At 39.3% G+C, this 22,810-nt stretch overlaps 1 protein-coding gene across 4 annotated transcripts in view; it reads right to left on the bottom strand.

Moving 5' to 3' along the window:
* The window catches only part of LOC128690300 (polycomb protein EED), a 107,054-nt gene that overhangs the window by 46,816 nt on the left and 37,428 nt on the right, over positions 1–22,810 (bottom strand). For 3 of the 4 annotated variants that reach the window (XM_053778919.2, XM_053778920.2, XM_053778918.2), the window contains exon 6: positions 17,976–18,215. The exons of the other annotated variant lie outside the window; for it this stretch is intronic. In XM_053778919.2, coding sequence (XP_053634894.1) covers positions 17,976–18,215 — 240 coding nt within the window. The remainder of the gene's footprint in view (positions 1–17,975; positions 18,216–22,810) is intronic. 4 annotated transcript variants of the gene reach the window in all.

Below are 22,810 nucleotides of genomic sequence, written 5' to 3' on the forward strand. Positions count from 1 at the left end.
AATTGGAGAAACTATGTATCAGCCTATCATCACAGCAAGTGGTTTTTTAAAAATGCAACAATGTTTCCATTACGGTATTATGAATGTGACTATAATACTGTATGCCACAAAAATTTTATTATGATTCATTATTAGTATACAGTGTAGGCTACCATGAAGCAATTGTATTGCTTACACTAGGCTACCATAAAACAGTCATACTGCTGTTGCTTCATTATCAATGCATGAATCATTTTACAGTACCTGTAAATAAACATAAATTTCTTTTTCACATTATCTTTTCATTTTTTGATGTCAAGTGTCAGTAATATGTATAATATATACAGTGGACCCCCGCATACCGTCGCCATCACATAACGTACAATCCGCATACCGCTCGCTTTTATCACAAAAATTTTGCCTCGCATACCGCTCAAAAACCCGCTCACCGCTCTTCGTCCGAGACGCGTCCAATGTGCACCCTTAGCCAGCCTCACATGTGCCGCCGGTGGCATTGTTTACCAGCCAGCCTCCGCGGTAACATCCAAGCATACAATCGGAACATTTCGTATTATTACAGTGTTTTTGGTGATTTTATCTGCAAAATAAGTGACCATGGGCCCCAAGAAAGCTTCTAGTGCCAACCCTACAGCAATAAGGGTGAGAATTACTATAGAGATGAAGAAAAAGATCATTGATAAGTATGAAAGTGGAGTGCGTGTCTCCGAGCTGGCCAGGTTGTATAATAAACCCCAATCAACCATCGCTACTATTGGTGGTACAGCTGCTGCTGCTGCTGCTGTACCACCGTCAGCTGCTGCTGCACTGTCAGCTGCTGTTGCTGCTGTAGCACCGTCAGCTGCTGCTGCTGTTGTACCACCGTCAGCTGCTGCTGCTGTAGTACCGTCTGCTGCTGCTGTAGTACCGTCTGCTGCTGCTGTAGCATCGTCTGCTGCTGCTGTAGCACTGTCAGCTGCTGCTGCTGCTGTACCACCATCAGCTGCTGCTGTAGTACCATCTGCTGCTGCTGTAGCATCATCTGCTGCTGCTGTAGCACTGTCAGCTGCTGCTGCTGCTGTAGCACTGTCAGCTGCTGCTGCTGCTGCTGTAGAACCGTTGTTGGTGTGGCTTATTGAGAATACCAAGAAACAATTAACCCCAGAGGATTTGCCACCCAGGATAACCCAAAAAAGTCAGTGTCATCGAAGACTGTCTAACTTATTTCCATTGGGGTCCTTAATCTTGTCTCCCAGGATGCAACCCACACCAGTCGACTAACACCCAGGTGAACAGGGAAAAATGCCTGGAACTAGTGCTCATATTGGTGAATTTAAAGCCAGCAAAGGTTGGTTTGAGAGATTTAAGAATCGTAGTGGCATACACAGTGTGATAAGGCCTGTTCTGGAAGAAAATGCCAAACAGGACCTACAGTACTCAGGAGGAAAAGGCACTCCCAGGACACAGTGTCTCATCAGTCATTGCTGCATCTTCAATAAAGGTAAGTGTCATTTATTCTTCATTTAGTAGAGTAGTACATGCACAATATATATTGTGCATGTACTACTCTACTATTGTGCATGTATCCTTCTCTTTGTGTGTAGGAAAATGTATATTTCATGTGGTAAATTTTTTTTTTCATACTTTTGGGTGTCTTGCACGGATTAATTTGATTTCCATTATTTCTTATGGGGAAAATTCATTCGCATACCGATCATTTCGCATAACAATGAGCCCTCTTGCACGGATTAAAGTCGCTATGCGGGGGTCCACTGTACAGTGTTTTGTATCATATAAGACAATAATTATGTAGGTACTGACAGATACACAATTCATCTTGTAGACAGGTGACAAACTTATGGTATCGATAAATACAGAACAGTACTGTAAATGCATTTTCTCTTCCTTATGATTTTCTTAATATTTTCTTTTCTCTAGCTTACTTTTTTGTAAGAATAGTATATAAAACATGTAACAGACAAAATGTGTGTTAATCAACTATTTATCTTATCGGTAAAGCTTTCAGTCAATAGTAGGCTATTAGTAGTTAAGTTCTTGTGGAGTGAAAAGTTATACGTGGATTTTCGACTGTGCAGGGATTTGGTGCCCCTAACCTGTGTTGGTATTAAAGAGTCAACAATTCAGTCAATTCAAGAGAATGATGTGAAGATAAAGGCTTGTGAAATGAGTAATCCTCAATGTGATACAGTGAAAAGAATAAGAAATAGGTTAGCACAGTTAAATTAAACAAAGTTTACTGAATGTGTGGACTGAAAAACAAATAAGGAAAGGTGTTTCACTTGGACATATTAGGGCAAAAATGTGCACATCTAGTTCTGGATGGTTTAGCTGATTTAGAATACACAGTGGTTTGCATTATATAAAGTTCAATGGGGAGTGTGCCTCTTGCCAAAAATACTGCTGCAGAAAAGTTCCCATCCAAGCATTATTTCTGAGGGTGGCTACAAACCTGAGCAGGTGTTAAATGCTGATGAGAGAGGTTTGTTGTGGAGAAGATGCTATCTAGAACATACATCAGCAAAGAGAAGACTGCTCCTAGATTCAAGGCTGCAAAAGCTCATTCCAGCTTGCTTCTTTGTGGTAATGCATCAGGAGACCTTGAATGTATGCCTTTTCTTGTTTATCGTTCCAAGAATCCCCGCGCTTAAAAGGAAAAGACAAAAGCACGGTGTATGACTAAGTACCTGAGCACTCCACTGCAACAATCAACTGATGAACCTGAATCATCACAAAAGGCCCAGCCTTCAACATCACAAAAGCCTCAGAATTCAACATCACCAGAACCCCAACCTTCAACCTCGGTCCAGTAGGGCCACAGCCCCCTTCTTCAGTCCTGAACTTGACTTCAAGGTAACAAATGAAGTACAGCATTAATGAAACCATTTTTTTGCTAAAATACTATTACCTTTAACTGTCTGAGCTTCACTAGAGTTCACATATTTCACAGAGCATCACCATCAACAATGTTTAGTAAGATGAGCTATTATTTTTATGACAAAAAAAAATTTGTTATAGTTTTCTCAGAAGTCTGAGGAACACACCCCTATTTTTCCCACATGTTTTTCAGTTCATAAGTCAAGGAAACCATTAGAAGAGAAATTTTCAGGAATGTAACCCACACAAATTATGTGCAGAAGTGCATCTGCACTTCTGTACATTTTTTTTATTTCAACAAACCGGCCATATTCCACCAAGGCTGGGTGACCTAAGAAGACAAATGCAAGTTTCTCTTTTTAACATAGTAATTTATACAGGAGAAGGGGTTACTAGACCCTTGCTCCCAGCATTTTAGTCTCCTCTTAAAACACACATGGCTTATGGAGGAAGAATGCTGTTCCAAATCCCCATGGAGATGCTACATATGTTTAATTAAAATAATTGGATAGGGGGGCAATGTGGCAGATGTTGCAAGTGTATGGTGTAGGAGGTAGGTTACTGAAAGCAGTGAAGAGTTTTTACGAGGATAGTGAGGCTCAAGTTAGAGTATGTAGGAAAGAGGGAAATTTTTTCCCAGTAAAAGTAGGCCTTAGACAAGGATGTGTGATGTCACCGTGGTTGTTTAATATATTTATAGATGGGGTTGTAAGAGAAGTAAATACGAGGGTCTTGGCAAGAGGCGTGGAGTTAAAAGATAAAGAATCACACACAAAGTGGGAGTTGTCACAGCTGCTCTTTGCTGATGACACTGTGCTCTTGGGAGGTTCTGAAGAGAAGTTGCAGAGATTGGTGGATGAATTTGGTAGGGTGTGCAAAAGAAGAAAATTAAAGGTGAATACAGGAAAGAGTAAGGTTATGAGGATAACAAAAAGATTAGGTGATGAAAGATTGAATATCAGATTGGAGGGAGAGAGTATGGAGGAGGTGAACGTATTCAGATATTTGGGAGTGGACGTGTCAGCGGATGGGTCTATGAAAGATGAGGTGAATCATAGAATTGATGAGGGAAAAAGAGTGAGTTCTTTGGAGACAAAGAACTTTGTCCTTGGAGGCAAAGAGGGGAATGTATGAGAGTATAGTTTTACCAACGCTCTTATATGGGTGTGAAGCGTGGGTGATGAATGTTGCAGCGAGGAGAAGGCTGGAGGCAGTGGAGATGTCATGTCTGAGGGCAATGTGTGGTGTGAATATAATGCAGAGAATTCGTAGTTTGGAAGTTAGGAGGAGGTGCGGGATTACCAAAACTGTTGTCCAGAGGGCTGAGGAAGGGTTGTTGAGGTGGTTCGGACATGTAGAGAGAATGGAGCGAAACAGAATGACTTCAAGAGTGTATCAGTCTGTAGTGGAAGGAAGGCGGGGTAGGGGTCGGCCTAGGAAGGGTTGGAGGGAGGGGGTAAAGGAGGTTTTGTGTGCGAGGGGCTTGGACTTCCAGCAGGCATGCGTGAGCGTGTTTGATAGGAGTGAATGGAGACAAATGGTTTTTAATACTTGACGTGCTGTTGGAGTGTGAGCAAAGTAACATTTATGAAGGGATTCAGGGAAACCGGCAGGCCGGACTTGAGTCCTGGAGATGGGAAGTACAGTGCCTGCACTCTGAAGGAGGGGTGTTAATGTTGCAGTTTAAAAACTGTAGTGTAAAGCACCCTTCTGGCAAGACAGTGATGGAGTGAATGATGGTGAAAGTTTTTCTTTTTCGGGCCACCCTGCCTTGGTGGGAATCGGCCGGTGTGATAATAAAAATAAAAATAAATTAAATGCATACAAATGCAAAAAAGAAAGAAATTATTACTTGAATTAATTTCACCGCTACCACTTGTTGTGGGGTTCTTGAAGGGGCAAATGGTTATGAAGGAAACACTGTAGGCTATTATACAGTGTTATTATTGATATTACTTTGGGAGCCCAGCCTGCCCATGTCTGCCGGTCTCTAGATCTAACAAGAAGTGAGAGAGAGGTGCTTTGGCCTGTGGCTTACACAGGGAGTCACATGATGTCATGGCTAGCAAGGGAGCCTTACTATAATGTAGCTGGGAAGTCTATCTACAAGTATACTACACAAGTATCACTGCTGACACACAATACTTGTATGGAAGAACTCTGGGACTCAGTCTCAGTGTGATCATCCATTGCTGTGTTGAGTTTTTTTATTATCTTGTTCATGTAGTGGCATTTGAAAACTCAATCCTCTATCAAACAATATATTAGGTGGTAAATACAACCTTGGCATTTGAGTCCACAGACTGCAACAATCCGAGGATGACTAATAGGAATTGTCAGAATTGAGGACAGCCCTGACAGCAAGGTTCATTGTGTTAGGTAAATGGACACAGACACAATTAATATGATGCATATTTTATCATAGCAAAGTTTTGCTCTCCAGGAGCTTTGGTCTTATGGCTTAACAAAGCTCCTGGATAGTGAATATTACTACAATAAAATGTCACATATGTTGCATATGTGTCCATTTACCTAACATTCTGTTGGTAATTCTACCATTATTACTTGTGACCAAGTACAATTTGACTGCAAGAATAAAATAATGTCTTAACTCCTCAACAAACAGGGTTCAGTCACACTGCCTTGTTAACCCGTAAATGGTCCAAGCAGATCTACGTTCATATGCATAGTGCTCCAAAAGTAGATCTACTTTTTTTTTTTACATATTTTCAATAAAAAAAAAAACGTAGATCAAAGTTTTTTTTACACGTTTTCAAATGTAAAAAAAAAAAAAAAAAAACTACTTTTTTTTTACACACAGTAGGGCCCCGCTTTACAGCGTTCCGCTAATACGGTCATTTCAAATTATGACCAAAACTCGCTATACGGCTCCCCCCACCTGCCTTTCTAATACAGTCACCGCGCCCCACCCGGTTTGTTTACATTCTCTGAGATCCAAGCACTAAGTCTCTCCATTATGTCTGGAAACAAAATTTCAAGTGTTTTTAAAAGTTATTTCATATTTTATATATACTCTGATAATTATACTTATGTATACCTGTACCTAAATAAACTTACATACTGTGCTGGCATGCAGGTACACATTAAAATCAGTAAGAGTGTCTTATGTCTCGAGACGTCACATTAGTAATGATAATAATAATCATCGAGTCTCATTAAATGTCGTATATTACGTTAATGTACTTATTTTCATTAATCCATCTACGATATTTTTTTCAAAATTATATAATAAACACGATGCATAACATATAAAGATGATAAATACACTCCACAGTAGAATAAACATATATATGAGATGTGGTAGCAGATGACTTGCACAAATGATGCCATATTAGAAATAATAATAATAATAATCACCGAGTCTCATTAAATGTCGTATATTACGTTAATATATACATTTTCATTAATCCATCCATGATATTTTTTTCAAAATTATATAATAAACATGATACATAACATATGAAGATGATAAATACACCCCACAATAGAACAAATAAACAAATATGAGATGTGGTAGCCAGATAACTTGTACAAGTGATGGCAAGAATAACATTTTCTCTAGTCTAACATAAGAGAAAGTGTGTTACTGAGGGTAACTGTAGAAAATTATTCCTTTCGTATGTATTTAAGTAAGTTTATTCTGGTATACACAAATACAGTTACATAGATTATCATACATAGCAGCACATGTGTAGAGAACCTAGAATAGCCCAAATAAGTCAGAGTGACTTATTTCCATTGTCTTCACTCAGAGCATCATTTCTTCTAAAAATGGTGTTACATGAGAATGGGAGTGTTCTTATTTATTCTACCGTATCAATGTAGAGACAACTTGTACACAAACCGGACATGTACACTTCGTTTGTTTACAAAACTTACGTTCGCCTGGTTTGTTTACATAACTCTGCGCCTGTCCTCTCTCGTGTACTCAGTCTCTCTCTCTCTCTCTCTCATTTATTTGTTTTATCTCATTTACTCACCTCTGACCCTACATTAAGACTACAAATATTTTAAGGTAAGTAATGAGTGAATTGTATATGCATTTTATCGCTCTGGGATGCTTAAATATCATAGAATATGTGTGGGTGGAATGGCCTGGTATGATAGCCCGGCTGACTTCCATACACACCACACTTGATTTCTTACAATAAATACTACTCATCTCACCCTAGATTAAGACTACAAATATTTTAAGGTAAGTAATGAGTAAACTGGATATGCATTTTATCGCTCTAGGATGCTTAAATGTAATAGAATATTATGTGTAGGTGGAGTGGCCTGGTATGGTAGCCCGGCTGACTACCATACATACCATACTTGATTTCTTACAATAAATACTACTCATCTCACCCTAGATTAAGACAATGTTTTAAGGTAAGTAATGAGTGCAATATGTATGTATTGTACTTTTTTATTGTTTTTTGATGCCTAGTTCTATTGCTAACTTAATATATGTTAGTGTAAACTTGTTATCTAGTATTTGTATGCATTTATAAGGGGAAAAAAGGGTGTTCCACTTTTTGGCGATTTCCGCTTTACGGCGGTAGCCTGGAACCTAACCTACCGTATAAGTGGGGCCCTACTGTACTTTCAAATGTTGAAAAAACGTATATATACGTTTGGACCGTTTACGGGTTAAGAATACCAAATACAGCAACAGGCAAACAGGTTTTGTGTTGACCTTTTCAAACCTGGGGATTCTCTCAGCAATAAATTATCAGAAGCTTGCATTTGAAATCACCTGTTGCACTGGTGCCGAGAAGCAAGATGAACCTATCCTTGAAACCAGGTGCATGTTTCTTTGTTTAGTCTTCTAAGTTCTTGATAGCATACACTTCCAGAACACCTATTTTGTCAGCATTGATCACCTGAAGGGGACTGTAATCATTTATACTAAGTCAGCAGGGAAATTTCCAACAGCAATATAATCAGCTGACACACACTTACCACTCAACTTTTGTGCTATGACACCCACTGTGCCTTTGAAAGCTTTTAAGCTATTCATTAGTAAACAAACTTTTATGTAGGCTCTCCTTCCTTCACATACAGTTGTGTTGCATTATCTACACACTAAGTGGGGCCACTTTCATTTTCTCTTCAATCCACATATTCAGTAACTTTTCTGTCTTATTTAGTTGTATTAATTAACTGATTGTCTTTTTTCAGCATGTCACAACCTGCACTAGTCATTTTACAAGCTTTTTATTTCATTTTCAGTGTTACTGACAGTATGAATGGAGGATTCCCTCAAACCAAAAGTGTGTGCCACCTCTATAACACGTGCACTACCTGCAAGCATATCCGAAACCTCTATTTTCTTAGATACCGTCAGTTTCACACTCAAGTCTTCTTGGCACTTTCAGCATCACTAGTATTCCTCTTGGATTTCATAGTTAATATCCAGAGATAAAATGGGGTGATTAAAAGATCCAAAATTGATTGATAAATACAAGGCACCATCACATGGGATGCTTCCAGAAGGCAGCTGGTGGTGTGGCTGTCAATGCGAGTGGAGGAGGGAGGTGTGGGTACCGCCCACATACACACGCGTGCACGGGCTCCATTTCCTTTTAAGAGTTAGCGGCAGTCCCCAAAGGAAAAAAACTATGGAAAAGAAACAATGTTGACTGTGAACAGTACATACATGATCCTTGCATTCTTTAAGTGGAAATTATACAAAATATTCAAAGCACCAGGGACCCAGACTATACCCAGTGTCATTGGGAAACAGGAAGTGTTGCCGTTCGAGGGAAATACTAAACTATTCCTGTTGAGTGATAATGAAAAACCTAGACCAATAGTGTAACCGTAGTGCAGGGAGTAGCCTAGTTAAAAAAAAAAATGGAACAAAAAACTGCCTATCACTGAGAAACCAGCATAAATAAATTTAAATGGAAGTGAGCTAAGGGGAAATTACTGCTAGGAGGTCTAGCTGCTGCGCAAGTAGTAAAACAACAATTCTAGTATAGTATAGTGCAGAAAAAGAAGAGTTTCTTGAATAAGGAGTGGGTCCAGTCCTTTGTGATAACCAGTGTACAGCATGGTGATAAAATATGAGTGAAAAAACACAAGGACAAAAAACTAGTGATGTGTGTGAGGCTGTCAGACAAATCCCTCATCATAAGGTTGACAAATGTCTCAGTGTACACACAAAGGCTTGAGTTATCACAATTATAATGAGATGACTAGAATACTAATGCACAGTGCAAAAAACTTAGTGAATCTAAACTGCTAGTGGAATGACTCACAAGGATAGTGATTTAACATAAAGGAAGCATTTTTAAACTAAAATGTAGCATTACACGCAAGAAGTGGCACATGCATCTGTTTACTCATGGGTGGTTTTTCTGTTCCCATCATGCGTTTCCACCCGGGGAACCACAAAGGCCTCGCTGTACCACAAATATAGACCACCACATACACAGAATCATTTTACCTTAGAAAGAAATCACGTGCTTGACTTTTGTTTTGTGTGAGAATTGGGAAAAGTCTGTGTGGTGTTATACACCATAAATGTTTTTGATGGGTAGTCAGTCTTGGCATTAAATTTACCCCACATATCCGCATTACTGTCATCCTAAAACACCCACCGCCACTTCCAAGCATGCAGAGCAGTAAGATATAGTGGAAATCAGGTTTTGTGGCACCCAGATTGCAAGTAGGATACAGGAAGGATGGCAGTACAAAATACCTGTGGGTTATGTGAAAAGATCCTTGGAAAAATCCAGGATCACATGCAACTTGTGTTTTTCAAAACACTATGTCTTGTGTGTAAGAATAAACACAGCTTCGAAAAATAACATTGAACTAGAAAGGTGTTTCTGGATCTGTAATAAGGATATGGGGCTTTGGATAGGTTTCAGGAAACTACTAAGGAGGATAATAAACAATAAAGAAAACAAAGAGGCCCTCTTTGATAGTCTACCCAAAATATATACTGTAGAACATAGGTAGTAGGTTGGTAGACAGCAACCACCCAGGGAAGTACTACCGTCCTGCCAGATGACTGTGAAACAGAAACCTGTAACTGTTTTGCATGATGGTAGGATTGCTGGTTTCTATTTCTGTCTCATAAACACGCTAGATAACAGAGTTATCTTGCTACTCCTACTTACACTTGGGTCACACTTCACAGACACGCACATGCATATATATATACATACATCTAGGTTTTTCTCCTTTTTCTAAATAGCTCTTGTTCCTCTTTTTTTCTTCTATTGTCCATGGGGAAGTGGAAAAGAATCTTTCCTCCGTAAGCCATGCGTGTCGTATGAGGCGACTAAAATGCCGGGAGCAATTGGCTAGTAACCCCTTCTCCTGTAGACATTTACTAAAAAAGAGAAGAAAAACTTTATAAAACTGGGATGCTTGAATGTGCGTGGATGTAGTGCAGATGACAAGAAACAGATGATTGCTGATGTTATGAATGAAAAGAAGTTGGATGTCCTGGCTCTAAGCGAAACAAAGCTGAAGGGGGTAGGGGAGTTTCGGTGGGGGGAAATAAATGGGATTAAATCTGGAGTATCTGAGAGAGTTAGAGCAAAGGAAGGGGTAGCAGTAATGTTGAAGGATCAGTTATGGAAGGAGAAAAGAGAATATGAATGTGTAAATTCAAGAATTATGTGGATTAAAGTAAAGGTTGGACGCAAAAAGTGGGTCATAATAAGCGTGTATGCACCTGGAGAAAAGAGGCATGTAGAGGAGAGAGAGAGATTGTGGGAGATGTTAAGTGAACGTATAGGAGCCTTTGAACCAAGTGAGAGAGTAATTGTGGTAGGGGACCTGAATGCTAAAGTAGGAGAAACTTTTAGAGAGGGTGTGGTAGGTAAGTTTGGGGTGCCAGGTGTAAATGATAATGGGAGCCCTTTGATTGAACTTTGTATAGAAAGGGGTTTAGTTATAGGTAATACATATTTTAAAAAAAAGAGGATAAATAAGTATACAAGATATGATGTAGGGCGAAATGACAGTAGTTTGTTGGATTATGTATTGGTAGATAAAAGACTGTTGAGTAGACTTCAGGATGTACATGTTTATAGAGGGGCCACAGATATATCAGATCACTTTCTAGTTGTAGCTACACTGAGAGTAAAAGGTAGATGGGATACAAGGAGAATACAAGCATCAGGGAAGAGAGGGGTGAATGTTTATAAACTAAAAGAGGAGGCAGTTAGGGTAAGATATAAACAGCTATTGGAGGATAGATGGGCTAATGAGAGCATAGGCAATGGGGTCGAAGAGGTATGGGGTAGGTTTAAAAATGTAGTGTTAGAGTGTTCAGCAGAAGTTTGTGGTTACAGGAAAGTGGGTGCGGGAGGAAAGAGGAGCGATTGGTGGAATGATGATGTAAAGAGAGTAGTAAGGGAGAAAAAGTTAGCATATGAGAAGTTTTTACAAAGTAGAAGTGATGCAAGGAGGGAAGAGTATATGGAGAAAAAGAGAGAGGTTAAGAGAGTGGTGAAGCAATGTAAAAAGAGAGCAAATGAGAGAGTGGGTGAGATGTTATCAACAAATTTTGTTGAAAATAAGAAAAAGTTTTGGAGTGAGATTAACAAGTTAAGGAAGCCTAGAGAACAAGTTTTGGAGTGGTTGGTGCAATTATTTAATAAATGTATGGAAGAGGGTAAGGTACCTAGGGATTGGCAGAGAGCATGCATAGTTCCTTTGTATAAAGGCAAAGGGGATAAAAGAGAGTGCAAAAATTATAGGGGAATAAGTCTGTTGAGTATACCTGGCGAAGTGTATGGTAGAGTTATTATTGAAAGAATTAAGAGTAAGACGGAGAATAGGATAGCAGATGAACAAGGAGGCTTTAGGAAAGGTAGGGGGTGTGTGGACCAGGTGTTTACAGTGAAACATATAAGTGAACAGTATTTAGATAAGGCTAAAGAGGTCTTTGTGGCATTTATGGATTTGGAAAAGGTGTATGACAGGGTGGATAGGGGGGCTATGTGGCAGATGTTGCAGGTGTATGGTGTAGGAGGTAGGTTACTGAAAGCAGTGAAGAGTTTTTACGAGGATAGTGAGGCTCAAGTTAGAGTATGTAGGAAAGAGAGAAATTATTTCCCAGTAAAAGTAGGCCTTAGACAAGGGTGTGTGATGTCACCATGGTTGTTTAATATATTTATGGATGGGGTTGTAAGAGAAGTAAATGCGAGGGTCTTGGCAAAAGGCGTGGAGTTAAAAGATAAAGAATCACACAAAGTGGGAGTTGTCACAGTTGCTCTTTGCTGATGACACTGTGCTCTTGGGAGATTCTGAAGAGAAGTTGCAGAGATTGGTGGATGAATTTGGTAGGGTGTGCAAAAGAAGAAAATTAAAAGTGAATACAGGAAAGAGTAAGGTTATGAGGATAAAAAGATTAGGTGATCAAAGATTGGATATCAGATTGGAGGGGAGAGAGTATGGAGGAGGTGAATGTATTCAGATATTTGGGAGTGGACGTGTCAGCGGATGGGTCTATGAAAGATGAGGTGAATCATAGAATTGATGAGGGGAAAAGGGTGAGTGGTGCACTTAGGAGTCTATGGAGACAAAGAACTTTGTCCTTGGAGGTAAAGAGGGGAATGTATGAGAGTATAGTTTTACCAACGCTCTTATATGGGTGTGAAGCATGGGTGATGAATGTTGCAGCGAGGAGAAGGCTGGAGGCAGTGGAGATGTCATGTCTGAGGGCAATGTGTTGTGTGAATATAATGCAGAGAATTCGTAGTTTGGAAGTTAGGAGGAGGTGCGGGATTACCAAAACTGTTGTCCAGAGGGCTGAGGAAGGGTTGTTGAGGTGGTTCGGACATGTAGAGAGAATGGAGCGAAACAGAGTGACTTCAAGAGTGTATCAGTCTGTAGTGGAAGGAAGGCAGGGCAGGGGTCGGCCTAGGAAAGGTTGGAGGGAGGGGGTAAAGGAGGTTTTGTGTGCAAGGGGCTTGGACTTCCAGCAGGCATGCCTGAGCGTGTTTGATAGGAGTGAATGGAGACAAATGGTTTTTAATACTTGACGTGCTGTTGGAGTGTGAGCAAAGTAACATTTATGAAGGGGTTCAAGGAAACCGGCAGGCCGGACTTGAGTCCTGGAGATGGGAAGTACAGTGCCTGCACTCTGAAGGAGGGGTGTTAATGTTGCAGTTTAAAAACTGTAGTGTAAAGTACCATTCTGGCAAGACAGTGATGGAGTGAGTGATGGTGAAAGTTTTTCTTTTTCGGGCCACCCTGCCTTGGTGGGAATCGGCCAGTGTGATAATAATAATAAAAAAAAAACATGCAAGATTTCAGGTATGTCTTGCTACTTCTACTTACACTTAGGTCACACTACACATACATGTACAAGCATATATATACACACCCCTCTGGGTTTTCTTCTATTTTCTTTCTAGTTCTTGTTCTTGTTTATTTCCTCTTATCTCCATGGGAAGTGGAACAGAATTCTTCCTCCATAAGCCATGAATGTTGTAAGAGGCGACTAAAATGCCGGGAGCAAGGGCCTAGTAACCCCTTCTCCTGTATAAATTACTAAATTTAAAAAGAAACTTTTGTTTTTCTTTTTGGGCCACCCTGCCTCAGTGGGATACGGCCGGTTTGTTGAAAGAAGAAAGATGTATAATACGTATAATAATAATAGCATAATACAATAATAATAATAATATGTATAATAATAATTATTATTTTTTTTTATTATCACACTGGCCGATTCCCACCAAGGCAGGGTGGCCCGAAAAAGAAAAACTTTCACCATCACTCACTCCATCACTGTCTTGCCAGAATGGTACTTTACACTACAGTTTTTAAACTGCAACATTAACACCCCTCCTTCAGAGTGCAGGCACTGTACTTCCCATCTCCAGGACTCAAGTCCGGCCTGCCGGTTTCCTTGAACCCCTTCATAAATGTTACTTTGCTCACACTCCAACAGCACGTCAAGTATTAAAAACCATTTGTCTCCATTCACTCCTATCAAACACGCTCAGGCATGCCTGCTGGAAGTCCAAGCCCCTTGCACACAAAACCTCCTTTACCCCCTCCCTCCAACCTTTCCTAGGCCGACCCCTGCCCCGCCTTCCTTCCACTACAGACTGATACACTCTTGAAGTCACTCTGTTTCGCTCCATTCTCTCTACATGTCCGAACCACCTCAACAACCCTTCCTCAGCCCTCTGGACAACAGTTTTGGCAATCCCACACCTCCTCCTAACTTCCAAACTACGAATTCTCTGCATTATATTCACACCACACATTGCCCTCAGACATGACATCTCCACTGCCTCCAGCCTTCTCCTCGCTGCAACATTCATCACCCATGCTTCACACCCATATAAGAGCGTTGGTAAAACTATACTCTCATACATTCCCCTCTTTGCCTCCAAGGACAAAGTTCTTTGTCTCCACAGACTCCTAAGTGCACCACTCACCCTTTTCCCCTCATAAATTCTATGATTCACCTCATCTTTCATAGACCCATCCGCTGACACGTCCACTCCCAAATATCTGAATACATTCACCTCCTCCACACTCTCTCCCTCCAATCTGATATCCAATCTTTCATCATCTAATCTTTTTGTTATCCTCATAACCTTACTCTTTCCTGTATTCACTTTTAATTTTCTTCTTTTGCACACCCTACCAAATTCATCCACCAATCTCTGCAACTTCTAATAATACATATATAATATAATGTACTACATATAATAATAGACGGTTTCAAAAGGCCATCACTAGATGGCAGTGTTTACCATAACAAAGAGGGAGAGGTTGTGGCCGCCTCCACCTGTTACATAATGACATTTTATTCATTCTAGAGTATATATCATGTTTCTATGTTATTTATATTGTTTGTTATGTCATATTAGATGAACTGTGATATATATAAATAAGCCGTATAGATGATATTAGCGAAATTATTCATGAAGTATTTTGCCCGGTCTCCAGACAAACTCTCGTCCACCGCCGACACCGCCCATACCACTACATGAATGACACATTTTATTCATTTTAGAGTATACATGTATATCAGGTTTCTATGTTATTTATATTGTTTATTATGTCATATTAGATGAAGTCAGATAGATAAATAAACCATAGATATTAGCAAAATTATTGAAGTACAGAATTCCACTGGAACGGATTAATTGCATTTCAATTAATTTAAATGAGGAAAACTGACTGCAAACGAGCAAATCCAGTTGCGAGCAAGGTCATGGAATGGATTAAACTTGCAAGTAGAGGTTCCACTGTATTCTTCTTTCAACAAACTGGCCATATCCCACCAAAGCAGGGTGGCCCAAAAAGAAAAACAAAAGTTTCTCTTTTTAACTTTAGTAATGTATACAGGAGCGGGGTTAGTAGCCCCTCGCTCCCAGCATTTTAGTCGCCTCTTACGACACACGTGGCTTATGGAGGAAGAATTCTGTTCCACTTTCCCATGGTGATAAGAGGAAATAAACAAGAACAGGAACTAGTAAGAAAATAGAAGACAACCCAGACTGGTGTGTATATATATGCTTGTACATGCATTTGTAGTGTGACCTAAGTAGAAGTAGCAAGACGTACCTGAAATCTTGCATGTTTATGAGACGGAAATAAGATACCAGCAATCTTACCATCATGTAAAACAATTACAGGCTTCCATTTTAAACTCACTTGGTAGGACAGTAGCACCTCCCTGGGTGGTTGCTGTCTACCAACCTACTACCTGTGTTTGACAAAATCATAATTATTAAATCAACAGTTTTTGACCAATCTTCACCAAATGTGAGCCTTCCACACATGCATAAAATGGGCACACACACACACAAATTACAAAGATGTAGCATTTGGTGGAAATTAATAGGGTATTTTTTTTTAAATAATTTGCTAGAATTTACTGGCCCTGAAGTGTCAACTGTAAGTATGGATGTTTGCATGTTGGGGCCCTATTGTACACACACACACACAAGTACCCAACAAACAGTAGCATGCAAGCACCCAAGTATAATTACAGAGGCTGAAGATGCAAACACGTCTGCATAGCCTATCAATGTCAGAACCCACTGGTCAAACAAGGAGTTCCTAACAATCCATAGAGCATGGTACTCTGAATATTTAAGATGGGTGGTGCCAGATGTAGGCATAGCTAAGGAAGTTTGGCTGTTTGCAAACATCTACAAGACTAGGCCATGCCAGGCTGAGACATCCCAAGGAAAGCAGTAACTCCTTGAACACTAGACTGTGCCAAGCATGTAGGGGCTGGCACGAGCCAGCATGGCAAGGCCCACACACACTACAGATTCAAAGACATGTCTATAAAGAGGCCATGCAGACAACACAACCAACATAGAAGGTAGCTGGCCATACAAGCAGCCACAAATTTTGAAGACATCAAGAAGGTCCAGAAGGGCCAGCCAATTCATGCGCTGAGGAGGATAGAGGATAGAGCATGTGTCCAGACTCTGCAGTGGGAGAATGGCAAATAGTTGCTGTGAGCCATGTACTCCCAGCTGATGCTGGAGAGCAACATCACTCTGGTAACAGTTAAGACAGCACAAATTAATTCTTTCACTGTCGCAATCCCCAATCCTGAGGTGTCTCCTGGTGTCGCAAAATTTAAAAAAAAAAAAAATAATTTTTTCTTATGAAATGATAGAGAATCTTTTCCCAATTGTAATGACACCAAAAAAAACGAAATTTGATGGAAAACTGACGGAATTATGCTCTCGCGAAGTTAGCGACCTCGGTGCTGTTTACAAATCGGCGATTTCACCCACTTTGAGCCCTATTTTCGGCTAATTCCATTGTTCCAGTCGCCCAAACTCATAGCTATTTCTTTAGAACTCCATTTTTTCTATCGATTGAGTACAAGAAACTGCCCATTTACCGATTTCAACTACCTAATAATGTGGTCAGAAATTTGCAATTTGGCCAATTTCACGAAAACTAAAAAATATGACAATTTCAAAATAAGGTCCAGAATGAACAATGCAGACATTCCTAGCTCTAAAATAACATTTTCTTTGCTCATCAGTCATGTCTCCAGGCCTCTCTGATATTACTCTTGCTTTCTATTTTGAATTTTTATTCAAACAAAAAATAGAAGACTTACTATTATGCAGACTACTGCAATACTGTAATAATTGTATAAATAACATCAACCCATTCATGACTGCATATTAGAATGGCTAGTTGGACATTTATTGGACAATGGCATCTTTTGTTTACTCTTGAACATTGGCAAAAATCAAACATTTCCCCTACTTTGAGCTCCATTTCTAGGTTCTTTTTATAGTAAAATCAATCAAAACCACCTCTATTTCTATAATATGTCTTCCATTCTATCAAATGAGACCAAGAAAACGAGAATACAACCATAAATACTATACGAAAATAGACCACAAAGTCGGCATTTTAATTAACAAAAACGGTCGGAGTTTTTTTTTTCTCATTATGCACTGCGTGCTCCAGGATTTTTTTTATATGGTGCACACTGACCACACAGACCCATTCTCTCACATGTGGGCCTACAAGCTTTCTCCTGCTTGATTTGAAGCCGCTAGAATTTATGAGTATATATACGTCAAACACGGTATAAATACGGCCGCGACAGTCAAAGGGTTAAATGCTCTGCAGAACATAAAACCTTCTGGTAGTAGTCCCCACTATCCACTGACAACTTCTGTTCCTGGCCATCTTCAAACTGTGTTCATACCTACTGTACATGTCTCCATTATTAAAATAAATTTCTTAACTTTTTAATACTTAAAAGCATTTCAAATGCCTAAAAAGATTTTATTTGAGAACAGTTTTTTAACACATCAGCCATTTCTCACCGAAGCAGGGTGAAAGAAGAAAAAAAAAAAAACTTTCATTATCACTGGTTTGCCAGAAGTGTGCCGATACAGCTTCATTACTTATACTATAATTCAATAATATGTTGTCCTCAATCATTATTAACAGATTACAAAAAGATGCATATAACTTTTACAATATTTACTTGATCTCTCTACAGTAATGTTATAAAAAATTTATTCTATCATCTCAACATGATTATAGGTAAATATGGTGATAGTTGTACTACAGTACTTCAACAGCAAAACAACTTAATGTAATTTAAATAATACCTTAGAAAGGATAAATCTTCCAAGCCAACGTACGCAATCCACATAATTCCTGTGAATATCTCGGGTTGAGAAGTCAGGAAAATTTTGCTGCACAGTAGGGAATGGTCTAACTGCACGACTAGGATTGAAGGTGTATGATTGGTTGATGGTAGAAAGCATTATATCAGTGGTCAGCTTCCAAATCTTTAAGGAATGGTCCATTCCACAAGATACAATGCATGTACCTTCCACATCAATATCCTGTAAAACAACATACTGTATACCAATACAGTCAAATAGCCAACTCGTAAACTTCATTATTTAATTACAATACAGTGGAACTTCAAATATCGGCCGTAATCTGTTCCAGAAGGTCGGCCTAAATTTGAAAAGGCCTAAATTCGAAGCAATATTTCCCATAAGAATTAATGTAAATACAATTAAAATTAAAATTTAAAAATTAAAAATGTTGTGGAGGGAGTAGTAGATAAATTTGGGGTGCAAGGGGTAAACGAAAATGGGAAGCCTTTAATTGAGATGTGTAGAAAGAGGTTTGGTAATAAGTAATACATATTTTAGGAAAAAGAGGATAAATAAATATACAAGGTATGATATAACACGTAATGAAAGTAGTTTATTAGATTACGTATTGGTGGATAAAAGATTGATGGGTAGGCTCCAGGATGTACATATTTACAGAGGGGCAACTGATATATCGGATCATTATTTAGTTGTAGCTACAGTTAGAGTAAGAGGTAGATGGGACAAGAGGAAAATGACAACAACTAGTAAGAGGGAGGTGAAAGTGTATAAACTAAGGGAGGAGGAAGTTCGGGTGAGGTATAAGCAACTATTGGCAGAAAGGTGGGCTGGTGCAAGTATGAGTGGTGCAGGGGTTGAAGAAGGTTGGAATAGTTTTAAAAATGCAGTATTAGAATGTGGGACAGAAGTTTGTGGTTATAGGAGGGTGAGTGCAGGAGGAAAAAGGAGCGATTGGTGGAATGATGAAGTAAAGGGTGTCATAAAAAAGAAAAAGGTAGCTTATGAGAGGTTTTTAGAAAGCAGAAGTGTTATATGAAGAGTAGAGTATAGAGAGAGAGTAAAAGAAAGGTGAAGAGAGTGGTGAGAGAGTGCAAAAGGAGAGCAGATGATAGAATGGGAGAGGCACTGTCAAGAAATTTTAATGAAAATAAGAAAAAATTTTGGAGCGAGTTAAACAAGCTAAGAAAGCCTAGGAAACGAATGGATTTGTCAGTTAAAAACAGAGTAGAGGAGTTAGTACATGGGGAGATGGAGGCATTGGGTAGATGGCGAGAATATTTTGAGGAACTTAAATGTCGACGAAAAAAGAGAGGCGGTAATTTCATGCACTGGCCAGGGAGGTATACCATCTTTTAGGAGTGAAGAAGAGCAGGATGTGAGTGTGGGGGAGGTGCGTGAGACATTATGTAGAATGAAAGAGGGTAAAGCAGCTGGAACTGATGGGATCATGACAGAAATGTTAAAAGCAGGGGGAAATATAGTGTTGGAGTGGTTGGTATTTTTGTTCAATAAATGTATAAAAGGAGACTACTTCCCAGTAAAAGTAGGTCTTAGATAGGTATGTGTAATGTCACCATGGTTGTTTAACCCTTTCAGGGTCTGTCCCGTAGATCTACGGCTTTACATTCAGGGTCCAAACCGTAGATCTACATCATGAGCTCAGCTCCCTCTGATAAACTGAGTGGTACATTTGGGCCTAGATATGAGAGAATACATCTATGTGGTATGTGTGCACCACATAAAACAAATCCTGCAGCACACTGTGTATAATGAGAGAAAAAAACTGAGACCATGATTTTCGATTAAAACAGCAACTTTACAGTGTTTTTTCATATGTTTTTTATAGTTGTATTTGCAATTTCTTGGTCTCATTTGATAGAATGAAAGACATATTACAGGAATAGAGATGATTTTGATTGGTTTTAGCACTTGAAATGGCTTGAAACTGAGCTCAAAGTAGCGGAAATGTTAAATTTTTGCCGATGTTCAAGAGTAAACAAACAACCTCACACGTCTAATACACGCCAGCTGGTGGGTCTAATATACATTCACAAATGTGGTGATGATATTTATGCAATTATTACAATATTGCATAACAGTAAATCTTCTATTTTTTGGTGTGAATAAAAATTCATTATGTGAATAAAAAATAAAAATGGAATTTATTTGTAAAGCCTCAAAATGTAACTAATGAACAGAGGAAATGTTAGTTTAGTGCCAGGAATACCTACATTGTTTATTCTGGACCCTATTTTGAAATTGGAATATTTTGAACTTTGTGTTAAATTGGCCAAATTACCAATTTCCGATCACTCTATTTTGTAGTTGAAACAGTTGACTTGGGGATTTCTTGTGCTCAATCGATAGAATGGAAGTAATACTAGTGAAATAGCTAAGAATTTTGTCGACTGGAATAATGTAATTGGCCTAAAATGGGAGTCAAATTCGGCAAAATCGCCAATTCGTAAATACTGCTGACACATCAAAATTCGCGAGAGCATAATTTCGTCAATTTTCCATCAAATTTCATACTTTTTGTTTTATTACCTTCACAAAAAGATTCTCTACCATTTCTTAAGAAAAAATAACAAAAATTTTTTTTTTAAATACTTGGACACTGGGGCACCACTTCAGATTTTGGCCTTGGACCCTGAAGGGGTTAATATATTTATAGATTTTTTTTTTTTTCAACAAGTCGGCCATCTCCCACCGAGGCAGGGTGACCCAAAAAAGAAAGAAAATACTTTCTTTATCATTCAAAAGTAGTAAAATGTAAAAGAAGTAAATGCTATGGTGTTCGGGAGAGGGGTGGGATTAAATTATGGGGAATCAAATACAAAATGGGAATTGACACAGTTATTTTTTGCTGATGATACTGTGCTTATGGGAGATTCTAAAGAAAAATTGCAAAGGTTAGTAGACGAGTTTGGGAGTGTGTGTAAAGGTAGAAAGTTGAAAGTGAACATAGAAAAGAGTAAGGTGATGAGGGTACCAAATGATTTAGATAAAGAAAAATTGGATATCAAATTGGGGAGGAGGAGTATGGAAGAAGTGAATGTTTTCGGATACAGTGGACCCCCGCCTTACGATCAGCTCCCAACTCGAACAATTATGTAAGTGTATTTTTGTAAGTGCTTTTGCACGTGTATTTTTGGGGGTCTGAAACGGACTAATCTAATTTACAATATTCCTTATGGGAACAAATTCGTTCGGTAACGGCACCCAAACAGACTTCTGGAACGAATTAATATCGTAAGTCGGGGGTCCACTGTATTTGGGAGTTGACCTATCAGTGGATGGATTTATGAAGGATGAGGTTAATCATAGAATCGATGAAAAAAAAAGGTAAGTGGTGCATTGAGGTATATGTGAAGACAAATAATATTATCTATGGAGGTAAAGAAGAGAATGCATGAAAGTATAGTAGTACCAACACTCTTAAATTGGTGTGAAGTTTGGTTTGTAAATGCTGCAGCGAAGAGGCGGTTGGAGGCAGTGGAGATGTCCTGTCTAAGGGCAATGTGTGGTGTAAATATTATACAGAAAATTCGGAGTGTGGAAATTAGGAGAAGGTGTGGAGTTAATAAAAGTATTAGTCAGAGGGCTAAAGAGGGGTTGTTGAGGTGGTTTGGTCATTTAGAGAATGGATCAAAGTAGAACGACATGGAGAGTGTATAAATCTGTAGGGGAAGGAAGGCGGGGTAGGGGTCGTCCTCGAAAAGGTTGGAGGGAGAGGGTAAAGGAGGTTTTGTGGGCGAAGGGCTTGGACTTCCAGCAAGCATGCATGAGCGTGTTAGATAGGAGTGAATGGAGACGAATGGTATTTGGGACATGACGAGCTGTTGGAGTGTGAGCAGGGTAATATTTAGTGAAGAGATTCAAGGAACCCGGTTATTTTTATATAGCTGGCCTTGAGTCCTGGAAATGGGAAGTACATTGCCTGCACTTTAAAGGAGGGGTTTGGGATATTGGCAGTTTGGAAGGATATGTTGTGTATCTTTATACGTACACGCTTCTAAGCTGTTGTATTCTGAGCACCTCTGCAAAATCAGTGATTATGTGTGAGTGAGGTAAAAATGTTGAATGATGATGAAAGTATTTTCTTTTTGGGGTTTTCTTTTTTTTTTTAGGTCACCCTGCCTTGGTGGGAGACGGCCAACTTGTTGAGAAAGAAAAAAAGAATTAATCCGTTCCAGACACCCAAAAATAACAATAAAAATAAATTTTGTAGTTTAACTATAGTTTTACATACACAAAACAATGACAATTGCATATAAATGAACATTTAAATCATTATTACTTACCTGTATAGAAGACTCTTGTTGGTGCATTGAAGACAGGGAGGAGGGGAGAGGGAGGAGGGGAGGTTATTGTTTGGAAGGGGAATCCCCCTCCACAATGACTTCAAGTATCAAGTCCTTCTCTGGGGTTACTTCCCTTCTTTGTCTTTTAATGGTACTAGGACCAGCTTGAGAGTCACTGGACCCCTGTTGTGCAAAAATACTGTCCAGAGAGGTCTGTTTCTGACGCCTCTAAGATTTGCCTGAAGTGGGCCAAGGTTTTGTCACTGAACATGTTGCAGATATGGCTTGTTTTAGCTTGGTCAGGGTGATATTTCTCAGTAAAAGCTTGCATCCTACTCCACATTGTACAAATCTCCTTAATCTCTGAAGAAGGCACCTCCTTCCCTCTCTCTTCCTCCTCCTCCTCTGAAACAAGTTCCTCAGCTGTGGTCTGTTGCTGCTCCATTTGAAGGTGTTGCAGCTCTTCCCTGTGGTCCTCCACCAACTCTTCCACATCCTCGCCACTCACAT

Source organism: Cherax quadricarinatus, chromosome 32, assembly GCF_038502225.1.
Source record: "Cherax quadricarinatus isolate ZL_2023a chromosome 32, ASM3850222v1, whole genome shotgun sequence".
In the NCBI taxonomy this organism is placed as follows: domain Eukaryota; kingdom Metazoa; phylum Arthropoda; class Malacostraca; order Decapoda; family Parastacidae; genus Cherax; species Cherax quadricarinatus.